Here is a 21,104-nt window from a genome sequence, read left to right on the forward strand (position 1 = left end):
TCCCATGCTTTGGAGCGGGTTCATCGTGTGCAGTCCACTCGGATGACTGTCAATTGGACTTCGGAGTAAAATGATGGAGCCATATTTCATCCATTGTCACATATCGACAAAAAACTCGGGTTTATTTCGCTTGATCTTCAAACACTGGTCCGAATCATCAACTCATCGTTGTTTTTGGTCGAAAGTGAGCTCGCGCGGCACCTACTTTACACAGAGCTTTCTCATACCCAAATATTCGTGAATGATACGATGTATACGTGTGTGCTATTTCATTCAGTTTCACTTTACGGTCATTCAAAATCATCTTGTGGATTTTTTTAATGTTTTCATTCACGTCTAAACTTAACATAATCAAAAATAAATAACGATTTTTAACATATAAGACATAATAAATATAAAAATTAATATTAATTGATTAACAGAACTATAAAATTTAGGAAAAACATGTTGACTTGTAAATTAATTTATAATTAAGATTATAGTAATTGTATTTAATGAAGAATGTTATATCAAAAAAAAAACAGAAGGAAAATACGAATACCTTGTTATAACCACACAGTGGTTTTTAATGTGATAAAAAAATAAAAGTATACCTTAAAAAATGTTTATTACACTAACAATTATAACATATTTTAATGGAGATAATGTGAACAGTTCTAATAAAATTCAAAAGGCTGGGGAACAATGTTTAAACAAACTATTATCATCAATAAAATCGTATTGAGTTATAAATAAATTCGTCACTTAATAATTGTTACTTCATTATTATTTTAGTCGATATCTATAGGGCTAACGTTGCATTAGAAAGTAACCCCAGGATGCCTCTTTTGTATCTGATATATCTTGCGGCTGACGTACCAGCGTTAGGATGGCAGTGAGTGAGGGCATCACCTTGGTAACCAGTTGGACAAGTACAAACAGCTATATGATTTCTGGGTGTACACTCGCCGTTGATACCACATTGACCAACGCAAGGATTTTGACACCTACGACAAAATCATAGTTAATTCTGATTACAGTTAACTCAAACTAATAAAATCAGTATTTTGTTAAACATTTGAGCAAATAGTCAATAAATGTATTTAAGGGTGTTTTCTGGTCTAGGCATTGATAGGTCTAGGTCTAGGTTGATAATGACTTTTATGACATAGCAACTAAACCAGAAAAAAGCGGACTAAACCCAAACTAACCAGACGAAGCTATGAACTGCGAGTATCTATTGACTATAAATAAGCTGGAACCGTCCACTTATTTGAAATAATGTTAGAAAATATTAACTAAAATATTAGCTTTCAGAAGAAGAAAGAAAACAATGGGTATGGGTTACAGTTACCTATATAGAATGAGATGGAAATATTTTTATACGATATATTACACCGTATTTAAGATGATCATCATAGAATTTCAAACATATTTTGATTCAAAAACAAGAGCTTTTTTCACATCGTCAACATAGCTCAAGTTTTGCTTTCATTTTAAATCATAAAAATCGAACTCCCAATTCATTGAACAAGCTGTTTGAGTTTTTTTCTTGTATTCTTGAAACATCAATAAACATCTTGTGAAAAATAAAGAGCAAAAGTATTTTTACTCCTTAAAAACACTTAAAACATTTAAAAATTACCTTAACCTAGGCTAAAAAATAAACTAAAGGAAAATTTCTAATTTTTCTGATTTTTTTTAAAGAACTAATAGTAAAATGAAAAAACAAGAATTCCAGAATAAAAAAATTGCTGAAAATTATATTAAAAAGTATCGAGAATTGATTATTTGAGGAAGCTTTTTACAGTGTCTGATTTTGTCATCAATTACAAATAAAATTTCCTTTGCCTGGTTATTAAATATGATGTAGAAGAAGCTGCACATGAATTAACCAATGCAGTCTAGATGTCGTTATGGTCAGTATTAACACTTTCATAGATATGAGGTGCGATATATGATAATATCAATGACAAAGACCAAACATGACAAAAAAAATGTTTGCATTATAACGCTCCAGCAACTCCTCAAAAGGCCATTATTGCTAACAAAATTAAGTCAAATTCTTTGAGAAAAACACTAATTACCAGTTTTTGAAGTTAAAACTGACTTATTATATTATTATATTGTTCGTATTCATTGGCCAATACCTAGTAATTCATTGATGATATTTATGTATACTTACGAATACTCTATACAAGCTTTATTGCTGGGACACTCTGCATCAGAAATACATTCTCCTCTTTGACATCCCACAACTGGATTTCCGATATAACCCGTGTGACAGAAGCAAACCGGTCGTTCTTTGGATGGGTTCCTGGTTTCAAAACCAGGTTCGCAATAAGCGTTGGCCCCGCAAGGATTTGGTTCGCAGAGATCGCCTAGGATATTGGCACAATAAAGTCATTTCTGATCTTGGCGAGATTATCCGAAAACTTACGAGCTTCAAAAGGTCTACATCTGACAAAAGGATCTCCGGTCATGTCCTTAGGGCAAGAACAGACTGGGGTGAGACCTCTTAATTGACAGTCGGCACCTATACCGCACACCCCTTCGCAGGGACTCTTACAGATACCATAGAAGCAAGCGGGACGTCCTGCTGGACAATCAACGTCGCCGTAACATTCTGGTTTGCAGGAGGAGTAGGGATTTCCGAAATAGTTCTGAAAATTCATCGAAATAACATTTAGGAAAACAGTAAAATGCCTTAACAAACCTTTGGACAAGAACAGATGGCTTGATGGTTTCTAATTTGGCAATCAGCGTTCTCACCGCATTGTTTCGAGCAAGGATTCTGGCATCTGAACTCGATACAAGCCATGTTGGATCCACATTCGCCATCGCTTTCACATTCGTGACGACATCCGGCCAATGGCGATCCCAAAAATCCTAATTTCAACAAAAACAGTCTACAATTCGCCTATATTAACCTGTATGTTCCTTACCAGGTAAACATTTGCAAGTAGGAACTCCGTTGATGACTTCACAGTTAGTATTGGGGCCACAAGGACTAGGATGACAAAGTTCAGCTGAAAAAAAGTCACATAAGAATATTAAACGGATTAATTGAAACTGACTATTGAATGAAATAGAATATAGAAATATAGAAATAAATGCCCATTCAGCAGATACTCAATAATATACGAAATGTTAAACTGTTGCATAGTTTTGGTAATAAAAGACTAGAATGAAAAACAAATTCTTCTGTTCTGTCTCCTCACATTAATTAACGCTCCTCAAACATTAACTGATATAATGGTCATTTTTACTTACATGGATCAAATCTTCTGCAGTTACTGAAAGGGTTTCCAGTGTATCCTGGAGGACAACTGCAAACAGGAACATGGTTCCTCGTTTGACAGTCAGCCCCACCACCGCACGTTCCAGCGCATGGATCAATGCATCTTCCATTTTTGCATGTTAAGTGTCCTCGACATTCACCATCAGACAAACATTCTGATCTGATAGAAAGTAACAACTAGTTTGAATAATTAAGTTATTAATTAAATTGTAGGCAGAACTTGCCTACAGTTTATTGCATTAAAATGTTACTAATTATGCAAAAATATTTAAATAGAATATATAAATAATTATTACAAAAATATAAATAAAATTAATATACTAAAAAACTTTTTGATTTTGACATGAAATAAAATATAATAGAATGAGACGTCTTTTTAAGCTATTTTGAGGTCATTTTGTAACTGAATAACAGTAGCAATGTACATGATATAGACGATCTTCCTATATACACGATGATTTCACTCAATTTTAAACAGTTTAAAATAATATGTTACCCATTTAAACCCACAACAACAACAAAAAATAAATTGTTAAATTGTAAACAAGAACCAACAGTATATAGTAACATATAGTAACAGTAGGGATGAAAAAATATCGATATATCGTCATATCGATATTTTTGGACGATATATCGTTATATCGAAATTTTTTCAGCCGATATTTTTCTATATAAATATTACAAAAAATATTATAAAATTGGTAGTTAATTTTAAAGAAAATGAAAAAATTCAATATATATCTATATTGATTGCTCAATCTAAATGCATGTTACTGTATATCGTTATATTTTATAATTACCTTGTACAAACTGATAAAGGATCTCCGGAATATCCACGGAAACAGGAACAAACTGGACGTCCACCAATGATCGAACATCGAGCATTTTGTCCACATGTGCTGCCAGTGCATGTTGTTATTTGTAAAGCTAAAATTATGATGCTACATTATTTCAAAAAAACCAATATTAGTATGAGATAAATTATTAATTAATAGCATATTTGAGAATCGTTTAAACAAATGAATAAGTTCGACTAAGAAGTAGCTGATTCATGCTAAGTAATAGGAAGGAAAAAAAGAAGAATGAGAATAATTAAAACCAAAAGCCCACATGATGCCTACATGGTATTAAACAAAGGTGGCCTTAAATATTTAACGCTTAATGAATAAAAAAGTACTACTTCATTCAATGACATGAATATATAAGCATAAAATGTAAACCAAATTGGGAAGAGCTTAATTGCTAGAAGATGTAACTCATATGTCGCATATAGTTCATATATCAACCAATGAAAACTACTACCTTAACTAATATCTGCAAAATGCTGATGAGTTTTGTTGGATAAATGTAAATATCGATACAGAAATACAGAGTAATTAACAAAATTGTGTTAAAATAAAGATATTTCATATATGTTAATATTTCCTCCAATTTCATATAAATAGACAACATAGACAACGATATAGAAGCTGAAAAAACATATCTAGCAGATTTTACTATTTTTTCGAATATATATTAAAATAACGTTTAATATTAATTGTTAAAAATGCGTAAGTGTACATTAAGTATAGGGTATGTAGATATTTTTCTTTTTGAACCAATAACGTGTAATAAAAACACTTAATACTATCTAATTCATTCATTTTTTTATGAGTTTTTAACGTCGACCTTGATTAAAATCACCTTTTTGCAAAGGAGTTTTGATAAAACCAGATTCTGGATCATTAAGTATCCTGTCTTGACTTTAACTTTGAGAACTAAGGAATAAAATTTCACACGACGATGTACTTGATGAATTTTCTTCAAGTATGGATTTAAAACATCACAAAATAGTAATGTAACCGTTTCATAACTAAATTAAATTCATTCATTCACAGATAATTTAACAGGGATATGATTCGTATTGTTTATAATCTGTAAGTGCTATAAAAGGTACTTAATAACCTTTAATATATGTCCATTATTTCATATAAACTGTGCAACTGTGCAAACCTGACACCACCTTATAAGTGGTACATGATTAAGCTTTTCGCTGCTCAGAAATATGCCCAAAACTAGTTCTTGTGTAATCTTCACTTAATTAAAACTACTACGGTACTAAAACGAATCTAGGAACTGACACAACCATTGCCTAGTAATCGCAGTATAAATAATAACGAGAAAAAGCTTCATTTCAATTCAAAATCTCTTTAATGAATAATCTGAACTAGGCTCTACTTTTGTCTACGTTAAAAGCCATTCACCCAATTATAAATTAATTGTAAATGTAGGATAATGTGGGCTATAAGCTCCGCCTAACTCAACCACTTTCTCTATTAAGCCCTTCGGATATAATTTAGAGATATAACTTTAACACTTCTTTCGATCCATTTTGTATGAGTCAAGGGACTTATTAACATCCACATAAATGGGAATAAAGTCTTAAACTATAAAAAGCTCAGCCAAACAGAGAAATGGGAAATGGACGCCTTCATGAATATTAAAAAAGCATTCCATAATTTATTTTATATAAAAGCTGCATTCCAAAGAAGACTTCGAAAGAATCCTCCAATAAAATTTGCAGCCAATCCTGAGCCATTCATTAATACTAGATTTGTTTGTTTGAATATTATAATAAAACATAAAATGAAACTTGGGTATTAGATTTAATCAACAACAACAGAAATACCCAAAAAAACCCACCTATTTTTATTTCCTCTTAGGCTGATTTTTTTTTTAAACATAAACTGACTTCCCATAAATTTTTTGCATCAGTCGCACATTATATAAAATAGCAAATTATGAATAAATAAATAATCAATTTGTCGTAAACAAAATTAATATAATCAGGACCGAGTTTCAATCAAGGTTTTGGTGGGTGTAAAGGAACTCACTACCTTTTTATGACAACCGGATTCTTTAGTATTATTTTCGTCTGGCGCGATTTTGCATCGGCTATAACACGGCTAGAAAGTCCATTTTCCGAATATGGAGTTGAGAAAGTCATAAAATATTATTTTATGTATCAGATCAAATTATGTAACTAATATGATGTCACCACCAGTCAGTCACCCCGGTTAGGAAAATTATATTTCTTGTGTGCAGATTCAGTAATATGAATCATTAATCTAAAACTGTCAGTCGGCTTTCCATAATAACAATTTTTAATTATAGTTCAAGGATAGTTTAACAGTTACCAACTAATTAGTCATTGATAGATATTCATTCACCTTTAAAGATAGCAAATTTACAATTAAACATTCAGTAACAAGTTTTTATATTTAACACTCACTGATTATCTTTTATATCTAAATTGAATGGATGATATTTCTAACTTTTTTAATGAAATTATATAGGAATTACATACCATTTCTTTATATAACAATTCCGTATATTCCTCTCTACAGTCTAGGTTTAGGAGAATTAAAAGTTTTAAAATAGCTGTTAAAAATATTCTACTACAATAACGTCATCTAAATTAACTCAATTAAAAAGAAGTTTTAAATCAATTATTCAAGAAAATAATTAAGAAGCTACAGCTTTACAAGTTGAGTATTTAAGACATAAGACAGATGATGTATACGAAAGAATATATATGTCAATATTTTAGGGTTATAGTAAATTATTCCTATATGAAGAGTGATTAACCGAGTTCAGTAAAAGTCACTGAAAAGTCATAATACGTATTTAACTAGAACTTCTTCGAAAAGTTATTTTTGTCTTCGACAAAATGCTGTCATAATATTATCTTTTTTGTAGCGAAAATGTTTACATAGCTATGATGAGGCCAACATGGCAAATATTGTTCAAAGAACGAAAATCAGTAATCAAATGTTCTATAAGTTTCTAAAACGTTTGAAATACGGCTAAAAATTATTAATAAATAAGGTTTGTTATCGAGATTTTTAGCGCATTTATAGCAATAGCCACAAAGAAAACGATATTTAGAACTGCATTAAGAACATCGTCAAGAAAAAGCTCAATATGCTTAACTATAAGATTGCGTCTTAATCATAATTACTCATAACCTCCTGCAACAATTTAAACAAAATAGTTTTAACTAAGGAAACCAATGTCCAGTATCCAGTAAGATTATAACTAAATTAACGATAGTAGTTTAAAAATAGTCAACAGTCAGTAAAGGAGAGCAACAGCGTTTATTCTTTTACATAACAACCTCAAAACTAAAGATAACTAGTTGTAAAAGTTGTTTCCAGAAGCTAGAAACGAAAATGTATGAGTATCTGTCTAGTTATAGCTTTAAACAACCACTGACTTTAAAAATGTATTAATGGGCCATTAACGTGAGAACAGTATGTACATGTATTTCCTCTGTGCATTGCAAAGTGCGACGCATTTCTATGAGCGAAAATTTTGTTTTGTGAGAATCATAAAAGTTTGACATTCTCATATGTAATTAAAGTTAATAGCACCTATATATCTAACTATTGGTATTTTAACACATTTTCCTTTAAAACTCTTGTTGAAAAGGATAAAACCTATAATAGAGAAAAAAAAAACTTAATACGTACATATTAATTTTGGTTTGTTATAAGTGTAAAAGGGTGTATTCAGCTATATTCTTAGATGTGGCACAAGCCCTCAATATGGTATGGTATGACGGACTTGTTCATAAACCAGAGAAAATGTTACTCCACAATAAAGAAGCTAAAGCAGGTGAACTACAAGGAAGTGTATTAAGGCCAATTATTTACATACTCTACACATGTAATATTGAAAGTAAATCTGTGCAAGCACAATTCACGTACAATCAGACGGCTCAACCACCAATAACAATAAATAATAATATAATTCCATTTTTTACAATCCCGATATTTAACATATAAGGACCAATATCAAATAAACTAATTATCAATAATATCAATTGGCCCATTGTTATACCTATTACATACAGCTGACCTACCGACCTCAAAAAACACTACTGTTGCAACATATGCTGACGATACTGCAGTTTTATCGTCACACGAAAATCCAATATCAGCCACAAGAAACCTCAAACTTCATTTTAACAAAGTCGAATTATGATTAAAAACGTGGCGTCTCAAAGCAAATGAGACATATTTTACCCATGTGACATGCACCCTTTGTAGAAGAACATGTCCCTCAGTACAATTGAATAATCATGAACTTGCGCAAGCAGACAACGTTAAATATCTGGGAATGCATTTCGATCGACGTTTAACATGAAAAAACATAGTTACAAAACGCAAACAGCTTGGGTTTAGACTAAACCAAATGTATTGGCTGATAGAGCGTAAAACTAAATTATCATTAGATAAGTTTTTGCTGTATAAGCCAATACTTAAGCCCATTTAACCTACGATATTGAACGGTGAGGTACTACTAGCAAATGTAACATAGATATCCTCCAAAGGTTCCAGAATAAAGTGTTGCGAGTCATCGTCGATGCCCCATATTAGGTGTTCAACAAACTGATTCAGCGCGATATCCCCGAAAAAACCCATAACGAGTGTGATTCGAATTGTTAGTGCGAAGTACTCTGAAAGCGCTCTCAATGCAAAGTACTCTCAGTGCACTCGACAAACAGTTAAATGTGCGCGATGACGGTGAAGTGTGTAGACTCAAAACGCAAACTGACATACGAATTGATTAATAGACACCTAGAGTGAAATTTTATAATCTCTAGAATAAGCTAGAATAGTGTTTAGAATAAGTTTGGATAGAGTTTAAAATAAGTTAGAATAGTATCTAAAATAAGATTTAGATTATAAGTTATACAGTAGACCACTTACTGAAGTGATATTCTGCATGTCAGGATGGTTATATTATATAACTGAAATCATATAATAAAACTTATTGCCCATGGGCAGATTTTTGACGTTCTAGGAGATTAATAAAAAAAATAATGTCAATGAATTTTTTAAACAGATAAATAACTGTTGGGATAATGATAAGAAGTGCATAATAATGCTTTATAATAGAAGAAAGAAGGAAATAATTAAGACCAAAACCCACTTAATACCTACACAGAATTAAACAAAGTTGATTATTCTTATAACAGGAAGGTTAAATGAAATTGGCTAAAGTATAATTTCCATAGCCACCTAGAAATGCTGTTATAAAACAGGATTTAAAGACCAGACTAAAGAAAAGATGAATTTGTAAATTTGTGCAGTTATGGCAGGTGGTGCATGCTATTAAAAAATCAATAAAACTGTAAAAACCTTCTCTGGTGTAACATTGTGAACAATATGGTGCGTTGCTTGATTTAGCACTTGTTTCATATCGATAATAATCGCTGGATGTTTGTGCGACTGTATTACCATATCGGTCTGTAATATAGACCTTGTCGTCATACAGCGGTCTTGAGTAAGTATATCTGCAAGGGCAGGTAACCTTTTAATATAAAGAACGATCTTGTCTTCTGTCTTTTTATTGTAAAAAAAAACAAGTACCTGTATGGTTGAGCTACGTAAGTATCTCTGTTGTAGGTGGAATAATCGTTATACGGATATTGTGATCCGGATAATATACGGTATGTTCTATAAATCGAAGCCTCACCTGAAGATATCGACACCAGTCCTATGGTGCATAGAGCAAGAAGAACTGCGGCTTTCTGCCCCATCTATGAATGAAAGGAAACGCTATATTAGTTAACAATAACAAATGTTGATTATTATGGTAATATGTATACTTCATGACAAGAGAAAGGTTTACATCAAAATCAAGAAATTAGAATTAAACAAACTGAACCAACAAACTGAATTAAAATTGATTCTTGATTGATTCATCTTTTATGGCATATACATTAACATCATCTGATTACTATCACCCATTAAATCTCGTAAAGGAATTAAAAAATATGTCAGTCATTAAATTAATATAGCAAATGGATTTTTTAAACGTGATGTGTACATTTTCATTTTCAAAAGATAACTTTATCAAACAAATGTCGCTTACGAATTTAATTAATAAATAAATACATTGATATCATTAATTATCCATCGATAAAAATTATACATCAGTTTGTATAAAGTTTTCTGGTTTAAACCCAAATCAAAAGAAATTTACTCAAAAATTACAATAACTGAAGCAGGTTAAATCATTATAAGATACTGAAGCTACTATCATAATCAAATATAAATATCTGGTTTCTCATACGAGGAATGAAAGTTTCGTTCCATATGATAATCTTGGTATAATTTTGAATGACGTTATGTTTGTACAAGTATTTGAAAATTGAGTATTCTTAAATAGAACACAAATTCAAAGAATCCAAACTGTCTGATGATATGTAGCTGTGCAGTAAAATATATTTAATTAAAAGAAATACTATGTTAAAAAATAAGGAACGAAAGTTTGACTCTTTTGCAGATGAAATAAACACTAGGGCCTCCAAAATAAGATCTAGGTTAGTCGGCAACGACTAGTAACTATATATAAATAATAACACACTATAACTAATAAAAAAAACTATTTATGACATAACAAATATTTAGTTTAGTTAACGAAAACTAGAAATAAAAAATCAAAATATAATTTAACTTTAATTTCAGAAATCTTACACTTTAATTTCAAAAGTCTTACCTTAGTAATATGTTAATGTTATTTAAAAAATCACTGTTAAACCTCTACTGTCCGCGACTCAACTAATATATATTGTTTACTTTACCTTTACAATTAACTTCATCTCTACACCCCACCAAATTTGGATCCTCAAGAACTTTTCAAACTCATACGGAATATTCCTTATAGATACCTATCGCACGACAGCATCAGGCGATAATCGTTCGCCGATTCCAACAGGTTTCCTTTAGTTTAACGTATACGTTTACGTGCGAATCCACGCCGATAACTGTCTAATAGAATGAAGGTGTCGAATATGATGTCATAAAATGGCAACATTTATTATGTATTTATGCAAATGATTTCGAGAAATATATTGTTGTGTGTTTGACCGTATATGGATGCCGTAACGATATATATTTTCATTCGAATGTACGAAATCCGGAATGATTTTTTTCGGCGATTTTTAGAATGCTTAATGAAAACTACAGGGTACGGTCTATAGGGTGGGCCAGAAAGTGTAGGCGAATATCGACCATTTAGTTTGTCACGAAATCGCACTGTACTTACCCAACAGTTATTCGATTTTGATATCGATGCCAAATATTGAAATTGGGATATTTTTTAAAGTAATAACATATATTAGATATATCGGCCGAAAAATATCCGGTCTAAATAATAGTAAAAAAATGATTATCAAAAGTGTTGATATACAAATTATATAAATCCGTTATCTATATTTAGGCCTTCCGGGTCAGACCTTTTAACATAACAAGAAAGGGGGATCAAGAGCCAATGATGGATACAGGTTTGGGCAATGCTTGTAATTGAAACTACTTGTAATTGAAATATAAATTACATACCAGGTGTGCCGGAAAGTCATTACCATTTTTTTCTAACAGATGTCGCTAGGATTAAATATGTAATGTTTTGATTTAACACATATTTAATTTTATTCTACTAACCCCAAGCCTCTAAACTATAATAGGTCAATTGAAAAGTCCCCGTCCTGACATATAGATAGCGCTATTAGAATTCCATATCCATATGTTTTTTAGTTAGTCCTAACCCTCAAAAGTGTATAAATTTGGCAGCTGTCGGATCATTAGTTTGTGAATTATAGCATTTTGAGTGAAGCAACTTTTGTTATTGTGAAAAAAATAGATTAAAAGGAATTTCGCGTGTTGTTAAAATATTACTTTTTGAAGAAAAAAAAAACAGTTGAAGCAAAAACTTGGCTCGAAGCCGTTTCCGAACACTGTCCCATGAAAATTAACCATCAAGGATTGATATGCTAAGTTTAACGTGGTGAAATGAGCACCAAATACGGTGAACGCAGTGGACGCCTAAATGAAGTTATTGCTGACGAAAACATTTAAAAAATCCACAAAATTGTTTTGAACGACAATAATTTGAAACTGAATGAAATAGCAGACACTCTAAAGATATCAATTGAATGTGTACATTATATCATTCACAAATATTTGTGTATGAGAAAGCTCTGTGCAAAGTAGGTGCCGTGCGAGCTCACTTTTGATCAAAAACAACGACGAATTACTGATTCGGAGCAATGTTTGAAGATGATCAAGCGTAATAAACTCGAGTTTTTGCGTGGAAAAAGTACTGTTTCACCAAGACTATGCACCGTGTCACAAGTCAGTGGAAACGATGTCAAAAATCCATGAATTGGGCTTCGAATTGCTTCATCATCCACCTTATTCTCCAGATCTGGCAACCAGGGACTGTTTCCACCTTATTCTCCAGATCTGGCAACCAGGGACTGTTTCCTGTTCTCAGATCTCAAAAGAATGCTTACTAGGAAGATATTTTCGTTGAATGAAGAGGTGATCGGCGAAACTGAGGCCTATTTTAAAGCAAAGGAATAATCGTACTACAAAAATGATATCACAAAGTTGCGTTTTGCTATAATCTGTGTATCGCCCTTGAAGGAAATTATGTTGAATAAAAACAAAATAATTTTGCCAAAAAAATGTGTTTTACTATGGTAGGCCGGGGACTTTTCAATTGACCTGTTACTTGTTATAACGAAAAAAACGTTTTGCGAAAGTAACACCGTCATACATTTATATCTCTTTGAAACTGCAAACGTTATTGGATGAAGACCAAACACAAATTCAAAAACCACTAACAGAAGCGTTAAATGTGGCTCAAGAAACGATTAGCCACCGATTACAACCAAAGGAGAAGATCCGAAAGATGGAAAAATGGGCGTCATATCAATTGAATAACAAGTAAATGGAAAATCGAAAAATCGTCTGCCAAATGCTGCATCAAATGCATCGACAAGAAATAATCAATTTGAATTGTTGATTGCAAAATGTCAAGAATGGGCCCGAAGACTCTAAAGTGATTTTACAGCACGATAACGCACCGTCTCATAAAGCAAGACCAGTTAAAGAAGTGTTGAAAGTTGAACCACGGTAGTCCCCAAACCTTGCACCGCCAGACTGTCAAATTTTCGCATCAATGGGACACGCGCTTGCAGAACAACACTTCGCCAATTTCGAAGTAGTTAAAAAATGTTTCGATGAATGGTTTTGCTCAAAAGACAAACATTATTTTTTTGAGATGCTATCCATAAAATACCCGAAAGATGGGCAAGATGTATAGAATCAAATGTTCAATACTTTGAATAAATAAATACTTCAATTTCCTTCAAAATTATATAGATTTTTTTCGAACATAAAAACGATAATATCGGAAATTCGGTATTTATAGTTAAATCACTTCGTAAAAATATAATTTGTAATTCATATTATTCAACTAGTATATCCTATATTTATAGTTTCAAAATACATTTGAACATAAATACATATTACATATGTCAAATTGCAGAAGCTGTAGTAGAATGGCCACCTATGGTATTTTTCATGAAGAAGTATCATTACCAGTAAATATAACAGGAAACTAAACTAGTGGGAGGGTATACACACATTAATAATTTTATCATTGGATTAGATAGATACAGTAAAAAATTAATAATTTAACAACTGAAAGGATGAAATCCTCTTTACGATTCTAATGCCATTTGTGAGAAGAAGTCAATATTAAATTACTTGTTTGATAAGTTCGGTACGACTAACACTTTCTCTGTAGGAATTCATTGAAGTACTGAAACCAATTTAAATCTAAACCAGGCTGGTTAGGTTACATGTTCGAACTTATCAGACGGTATTGTGTCTCTTTTTAAGTGGAATAAAATGAGAAGGAAAATATTGTCTAATTCTAAAACGAATTTACAAACTGCGGCAGGCAATACATTAAATATCTTGATGATGTGAGTTCAGTGTTATTTTGAATAAACTATATGTGAGTTTATTGGAAACGATTTCGAAAAAGGGAGAGGTTCTATGTTCGGCTGTATATATTTTTTCTATGTATGTTCGCTCATTTCTCCATCAATTGTGGGCCGATTTTCAAAATTATTTTTTAATTCGAAAGAGAGCACATCCGAGATGGTCCCATTGGAACCAAATGAGGATATGTGGGCGAAGGGGGGAAATCGAAGGAAACACTCAAATTTCAATGATTTTTTCAAGTTTTCACATATTTTTCTCTAAAATAATCAGGTATTTGAGTATAATGTTACTGCTGAGCTGATGTGATGGAAAATACGCGAATAAAAACGGAACAAGTGTATCTGTGGTATAATAGTTAAAGCGTTTAGCTCCCTAACAGAGGGCGTGAGTTCGATTATCAGTGGGGTTAATAACATTTTATTGTTTTTTAGTGACAAGATTTGTCAAATATACAAAAATAATAATATAGTTTTGTGACGTTATTACAACGACAACTATGTACATATGTTATTTTAGAATGTTCTTTTGTGTTATAAATCTAAGCCTATTTTTAAATTTTTAGTGAGTTCCTTATTTATTTTTTGAAGTCGGTTCAATTTTTTTATTTAAAATAATTTATTTAACAAACAGTGAAAACATTTTAAAAGTCCTAATAGTCAACAAAGATATAATCAACCCCTTAATTAATTTAAAAAATAAATGTTACAACTATGCAGCAATCATTGTTTTAGATAGTTAGTTAATAAAAATGAAATGATGTCCTGGTTGAAGCGCATTCGAACAACCTTGGCAGAATTTTCATTTTCGCTCCAAAGATATATTCTGTTCTCCCACACGTTAATGACTCATTATATATAATTAATTTTTACTAATATGCAAGAACGATATCGAAGATATGAAATACTAAATCCGAACGCAAATTGTTAGCTGTCCGGACATTTGTTATTCAAAATAGTTTACGGTTTAGCTGCTGATTTATATTAGCGGTTATATAATCTGTTGAATTCCATCCATGTAAATATTCCCAAAATATGTATTAGTGTGTTAATTTGATATTATGAATTATAAAGATGTTTATCACTAAACAGAAATAACGTTGAAATCTAAGGTTAATAGGTAGCTGTAAATTATGTAAAAGATTAAGTTATACGGAGATTTTCTTAGCGAGAGAATTCGCTTTTCATCAATAAAACGTATGTGTGCAGAATTTATTCTTCACCACTTTTTCATCAAAAATTTAACTTATAACATTCCATAACCTTTTACATGCCTTATTTAACTACAGAAAAGAACAACTAAAAGAAAAATTAAACCAAAACTGGGCAAAATACATGTTTTGCCTTAGTTAAAATGCAAATTACAAAATAAATCACTTTCATTACTAATACTGCTACTACTGCTATATCAAGGCATTATTTCATTCATCCTCTATATGTTCTAATGCTTTCTAGCAACGCATTTTATTTCAGATGACAATTTAAAAAACTTAAGAAATGTTCTTTCTAAGCTCTCTTTTAATTGTGACGCAATAACTCAAATTACAACACTGCATCCAATTTAGCCTTTGAAATAGACAGAAGTTTTCCACAATAACAATGTAATCTAAGGCTTCAGCAGTTGATTCCAATAATTGCGCAATGTTTTCAATAATGTTTTAGTTCTATAGCCAAAAATGTATTACCTAACTTATCAAGCACCCGACTCATAAACTGCCTTCTTGGACGCTTAAAATAATAACTACAAATTAATTTTTAAGAAGCATTTGAATTACAAATATGTATTTGTATTTCAATTACATACTTTAGAAATACAAGTACTTCTCAATTCTGGATAAAGGAAATTACGAAAAACCATAACAAGCTCCACAAACAATCGTTTCCTCTATTATAACTGACGCAAAATGTACTGAAATCCTAGTGTTAATCTGCACTTACAATGCTGTGAAGAAATATAAAATTAAACCATTTTTCAGTTTTATTTTATTTATTTGAGTAGTGCTATCCATGTCTAGTAAAATTTAACTTTGTACAGTACATTTCGTACATAAATCGTAATAAATACCAAAAAGATCAAGTAATAAGTAATCGGAATAAGCTAATATGAAAGGAAGTTAATTAAAAATTTTAGCAAAATATTCACATTTTAATATTATAATTTAATTTACAGTCCAAAATAAATGCCACAATATTTGTATAAAAAATCCATTGACATAAAATAATATATCTACTAGATAATCCTCAATGTGTTTGAATAAGTCTTAGGCAATATTCATTTACAACAATCTAGTACTCATTAATCAAAATATCAAGTAAACCTTTACGAGTGAGTATTATTAATTAAAATATTTTCTATGTTAGAGTTTTTATATATGAATAACGATTATTACTAAATAAATGGCGTTATATACTAACGAGTATTTTACAGAACTGATTACTTGTCGTTTATAGTTTAGGAATCAGTAATTAGTTATTCACATACTAGACATGCCATCAAAACATCTGAAAGGTTATACTAACTTCACCTTTTTGTCAGCTAAAGTGTCGTTTAAGGATTAGAGGTACTATTTTCAAGAAGATTAAGAGGTTTTATTGATTGAATATTTATAAAATTGTATCTGCTAAACAAACATTTACATTACAATATTGACGTTTTATGGCTTCTTTAATATGTATTTTGATTTGAAAACGTGAAGTGTCAACGTAAACAATTGTTAAACAACCTAACCTGATTGTTAAACAGCAGTTTTCTGTACGGTATTATTGAATTATTAGAGTATGCAAACGCTAATGGGTTACTTTATTGTTTCTTTTGTGGATATCTTATGGCACAGCCTATCAGAGACCTTTAGAAACTGCTACTCTGTCATAGCCCAATGGTGGTTTTGATTTCAACCATTTAAAACTGTTGGTTTTGATATTACGAGCCTGGAACCAAAATAATTGGAAGAAAATGAATAATAAAACTTATTGGATGAAATCACATGTAAGACTTTCACACATATTGGTTGAGTCATTGATGATTCAACTGTTTCCAGGAGATTACATGCTATAATGTCCAAAAGAAAGGGCTGCCACAAGAATTGCCTGAAAATTTAATTTCAAACCATTTTAATATCGCTATTTAATTACTTGTTAATCATTGAAATAAGAGTTCCCAGTAGTGTATTGTGATTGGTGATGCAAACTGTGATAAGTACAAGCACAAAAAGTCATGCAGAACGTAACTGTTAACGCAGATGTTTACCGATGTCAATTGAATGACATATTATTGCAAAAAAAGGCCAGCAATAGAGAATAACAGGCATAAAGTCAACCTCGTTCATGACCACAGCTCGAATTAAAAGTTCTGCACACCCAGTGTAGTCACCAGACATAACGCATTATGATTGCCATTTTTTCAAATGAAGATAGATAGAAATTGGTAAAAAATAATGGAAAATAGTGGATTAATGTTTATTGTCCTAATTTTTCTCAATAAATTCGTCTTTAAAATAAAATCGTGGTTAATATACATACAACATTAAGATATACTAAGATATTGAATTAGACCTTGACATAATTATAGCTCTTTTTGTTATATATTATAGTCTCCTTTTTACCAACAAGGGTTTATCTGAACTGGACCTCCTATAGTTTAACCACTTAGAAATCATCCCAGAAGACCTTTGGTCTTACCCAGCCTGAATTTACTACTTACTAGTATGACTGGGATCATTTTCCTTGTCGGAGTTTGTATTCTTACCTAAGGACAATTACAAATATTAAACAATCGCAAACATGAATTTACGACCATGTCCCAGCAGGATTCGAACCCGCAACAATCGCAACAGCAGGAGGACCATTCTATCGCCATTACCGCTGCGCTAACCAAGCCAGCAATTATGATTACTAATAGTCAATAATACGCTTTAACAACCTAAATAAATTTAGTCAATTAAGTCAGGTTAGTTCACAAAGGATCAACTAGGAAGAAAAAAACCATCTTATTGAAAATAGCTTTTATTAAAAATTGTATAATAATACACTTTTATCTTATATCGAAGGCACTTTCGTCTACAATGGCACGTTTCCAGTGCGTAACTATCAACAAAAATAATATAAAAAAAAAAAAACAATTTTTGCCTTGAATATCTAATTCAACAGGTATTTGAGAAATCAATGTAAGGAGTTTAGGCAACCTGGAAACCACTTAAAATTAATTAAACAAATTTTATTGTATCCAGACACGTTTGTGCGCGCTCGATTCAAATACCCCTTTTGAACAGTTATAGTTTAAACCGTAAATTATTATTTACATATATATCACAGATCAGCATGTGGGCAAGACATATGTAGGATTGGTCCCGTGAAGAATCCGTTCACAAAATTGGCCCAACAAAGAAAATAAAATAGAAAAACTAAACACGCTTAGTAATAATCAGAATTGAAAATTCGTCGAGAAAGTTTCCAAATTTCCCAGCAAGTTAGTCCAAAAAAAAATGATTAGATAAAATACCTTTAAAAGTAAGAAAATATATACAATAAAATTTGTAATTGAAAAAAAAGTATATATATACACAATTAAAAAACGTCTGTAAAAAATCATTGGGTTCAATCAATCAATCAATATCTTAAAACCTAATTAAGTATCTAGTTTTTCATATGGAATTGTTAGAAATATGCAGGCACGTTTACATTTTTAAATACGTTTTCTGTTCGGTTTCACAAATTCCTTGTGACATTCCAACGCACAGCCTTTCTACTACTCGAAGTACAGAAGGCCTAAAATTTGTACATAGAAAAAGATCAGTCCGAATTATATCAGTTAAATTCTCAGGGACAGAGTTCTCATTCTTTCACACGATCGCACCGTCCTTGCACTTTTGTAACGGCTGCATCTCCCTTCTGAGTCTGTCGAGGTCGTTGTAACACTCGTGGTCGCTCTCTTCTTCACTCCGCGGCATATATCCCACCTTGACCGCTTCGCTTACCCCTGGTGATGGAGGCACGACGAAATCCGAAACGTCAGGTAGACCGATGGTCTGCTCGATCGGCGATGACGGCTCGTTGCTCATGAGATATTCTGGATTGTCGATGTTGGTCCTGAACAGGTCCGAGTACAAATTCGGATTGCTGGCGTGGTCCGACGTATTCTTCAGGTCTAGGTAAGTAGAGACAGCTTGTGCGTGTTGCGGCGACGGCATCAGATAGTCGTCTTCGTCGACGGGCAGTACCAGTTTGAGATTACTGATCTGGGTCTGTTGGGACTTGCCGCTGGAGTCATACTCGTCCGAACCCAGGTCGGATTCACGCAGTTTCATCGGTTCTCCACAGTAGTTGACCGAGGAGAGATCAGACTGCGTTCCTTGAAGCGACTGATCAAAATGTCTTGGAATACCTTGACTGTGTCTATAATAAAAGAAAATTATTAGCATCTCATAGACAAACAAATTTATTTATCTTATAAACTTTATTTTTAATAATTTTAAATGATCCCTATGCTTGAATTCCAGATTATAAGCATTTTGATTTTATTCTACTGACTGAACGATAAAATAATGCTAATACTGAAAGCAAATAAGGCAGAAAGTCACAACCAAAGGATTAGTATTTAACTGATGTTATCATAAAACAAAATAACCTCTTGTATCATTTCTTCAACCTACTCAAAATAATATCGTAACGTCATAATTTACAGGTTACAATCGATCCAAAGTCGGTATGAACATACGTCATCTCAATTTTTGCAACCAAACTTGCAAACTTGCAAACTTTATATTTTAATTATATACTCAAAAACATCTTACCTTAATATTTTATGGTTGAATTGATTCTGACATGATGGATACGTTGAACTTTCGTGCATCGATGATGGCGTAGTCCGATATCTATTAGGAATTGGAGACAGAGACAAAGAAGGTAATGGCATCCTAGACTTCGGCTGGTGCATGTAGTCATCCGTCTCTGTCGATTGTGTGTTTTCGGATGCAAGAGACAACACGACATCTCGATCACTCTGCAAAAAAATAAACAAATAAATAACATATGACAACGGCGGTTAAAATATAATCCTGCTTACCATAGGTGTGTTTAATCCTCCGTGTAATCGCATAAACTTATCGCCGGGTATGGTGAGATATCGGCCAGGATCCAGGGCCATCTTCGAAAACTCGTCCTCTAGCTCCTTGAAGCACGGCCTATTTTCTGCATCTAGCATCCAACATTTTATCATGATCATATACACGTCGATAGTAGCAACTAGGGGTTGTGAGAGTCTTTCGCCTATTCAAAAAAAAAATAATATCCTGTTTTTATTCAATAGTATATCCATTTTAAGTACCTTTCTCCAATAATTCAGGAACATCCCGCGCAGGTACATTATCGTATGGCCGTTCTCCGAAAGTTAATATTTCCCAAACGGTGACGCCAAAGGCCCAAACATCTGACTTATGAGTGAATATCCTATGCTGAATACATTCTAGAGCCAGCCACTTTATGGGCATCTTTCCACCGGCAGCTTTATACTCTTCTTCATTGATATCAAGTAGTTTCGCCAAACCAAAATCTGTAATCTTGACACAGGTGGGTTTTTGAACCAACACATTTCTTGCAGCCAAATCACGATGCACTAGACGCTTCTCCTCTGAAAATAATATATAAAAACAAAATATAACAAAAATCAAAATACTGCACATTATAAGATATTCAAAATAACAGTGAACTCATCATGGACATCATGATGTCGAATGTATTGCCTATAACAATTTATAAATTTGTTTTAAACTAGACAGTGTTTTTATTACCCCTTTATTCTAGTTAAAAATACATAGAATGCTGACTGATACTTCCAAACATATTTGCTCGCCAGATATCTACAAAATTATTCTAAACATTAGTACTTTCAGGGGTTATAAACAGGCAAACATTGTTTTTTATGCTTTGTTTTTTTTATACATTTCAAATCCCCACTTAATGTATATGATTACTCTGACTGAAAAT

General features: G+C 32.0%; 2 protein-coding genes across 5 annotated transcripts in view; both read right to left on the reverse strand.

The window, feature by feature from the left end:
• Positions 1–590: 590 nt before the first annotated feature.
• aspr (asperous) lies at positions 591–10,933 on the reverse strand. 2 transcript variants are annotated; one of them, XM_076407793.1, is made up of 10 exons: positions 10,829–10,933; positions 9,697–9,866; positions 9,466–9,620; positions 4,081–4,207; positions 3,253–3,440; positions 2,925–3,008; positions 2,696–2,868; positions 2,420–2,642; positions 2,165–2,360; positions 591–986 (listed from the first exon to the last, which is right to left on the reverse strand). In XM_076407793.1, the coding sequence occupies exons 2-10, from the start codon at positions 9,864–9,866 to the stop codon at positions 782–784; spliced, it is 1,521 nt and encodes a 506-aa protein (XP_076263908.1). In that variant the 5' UTR covers positions 10,829–10,933; the 3' UTR covers positions 591–781. The 2 variants fall into 2 exon arrangements, with proteins under 2 accessions (XP_076263908.1, XP_076263909.1); XM_076407794.1 differs by lacking the exon at positions 9,466–9,620 and having other exon boundaries at positions 9,803–9,866; positions 10,829–10,930.
• Positions 10,934–18,109: 7,176 nt separating this feature from the next.
• Egfr (Epidermal growth factor receptor) overlaps positions 18,110–21,104 on the reverse strand; it is a 178,162-nt gene continuing 175,167 nt past the window's right edge. For all 3 annotated transcript variants that reach the window (XM_076407790.1, XM_076407792.1, XM_076407789.1), the window contains 4 exons: positions 20,446–20,748; positions 20,185–20,387; positions 19,913–20,121; positions 18,110–19,514 (listed from right to left, as the gene is read on the reverse strand). In XM_076407790.1, the coding sequence (XP_076263905.1) occupies positions 18,962–19,514; positions 19,913–20,121; positions 20,185–20,387; positions 20,446–20,748 (1,268 nt within the window). In that variant the 3' untranslated portion in view covers positions 18,110–18,961. The remainder of the gene's footprint in view (positions 19,515–19,912; positions 20,122–20,184; positions 20,388–20,445; positions 20,749–21,104) is intronic.

Source organism: Rhynchophorus ferrugineus, unplaced genomic scaffold, assembly GCF_030347505.1.
Source record: "Rhynchophorus ferrugineus isolate W39M unplaced genomic scaffold, kcgeb_rfMv2 rfM6, whole genome shotgun sequence".
NCBI lineage: Eukaryota > Metazoa > Arthropoda > Insecta > Coleoptera > Curculionidae > Rhynchophorus > Rhynchophorus ferrugineus.

Coding starts and splice junctions, on each gene's coding strand:
- aspr (XM_076407793.1), bottom strand. CDS start 9,866: ATGGGGCAGAAAGCCGCAGTTCTTCTTGCTCTATGCACCATAGGACTG. Junction 2,643..2,695: donor CCATCTGTTCTTGTCCAAAG/GTTTGTTAAGGC, acceptor ATGAATTTTCAG/AACTATTTCGGAAATCCCTA. Junction 2,361..2,419: donor ATGTAGACCTTTTGAAGCTC/GTAAGTTTTCGG, acceptor CCAATATCCTAG/GCGATCTCTGCGAACCAAAT.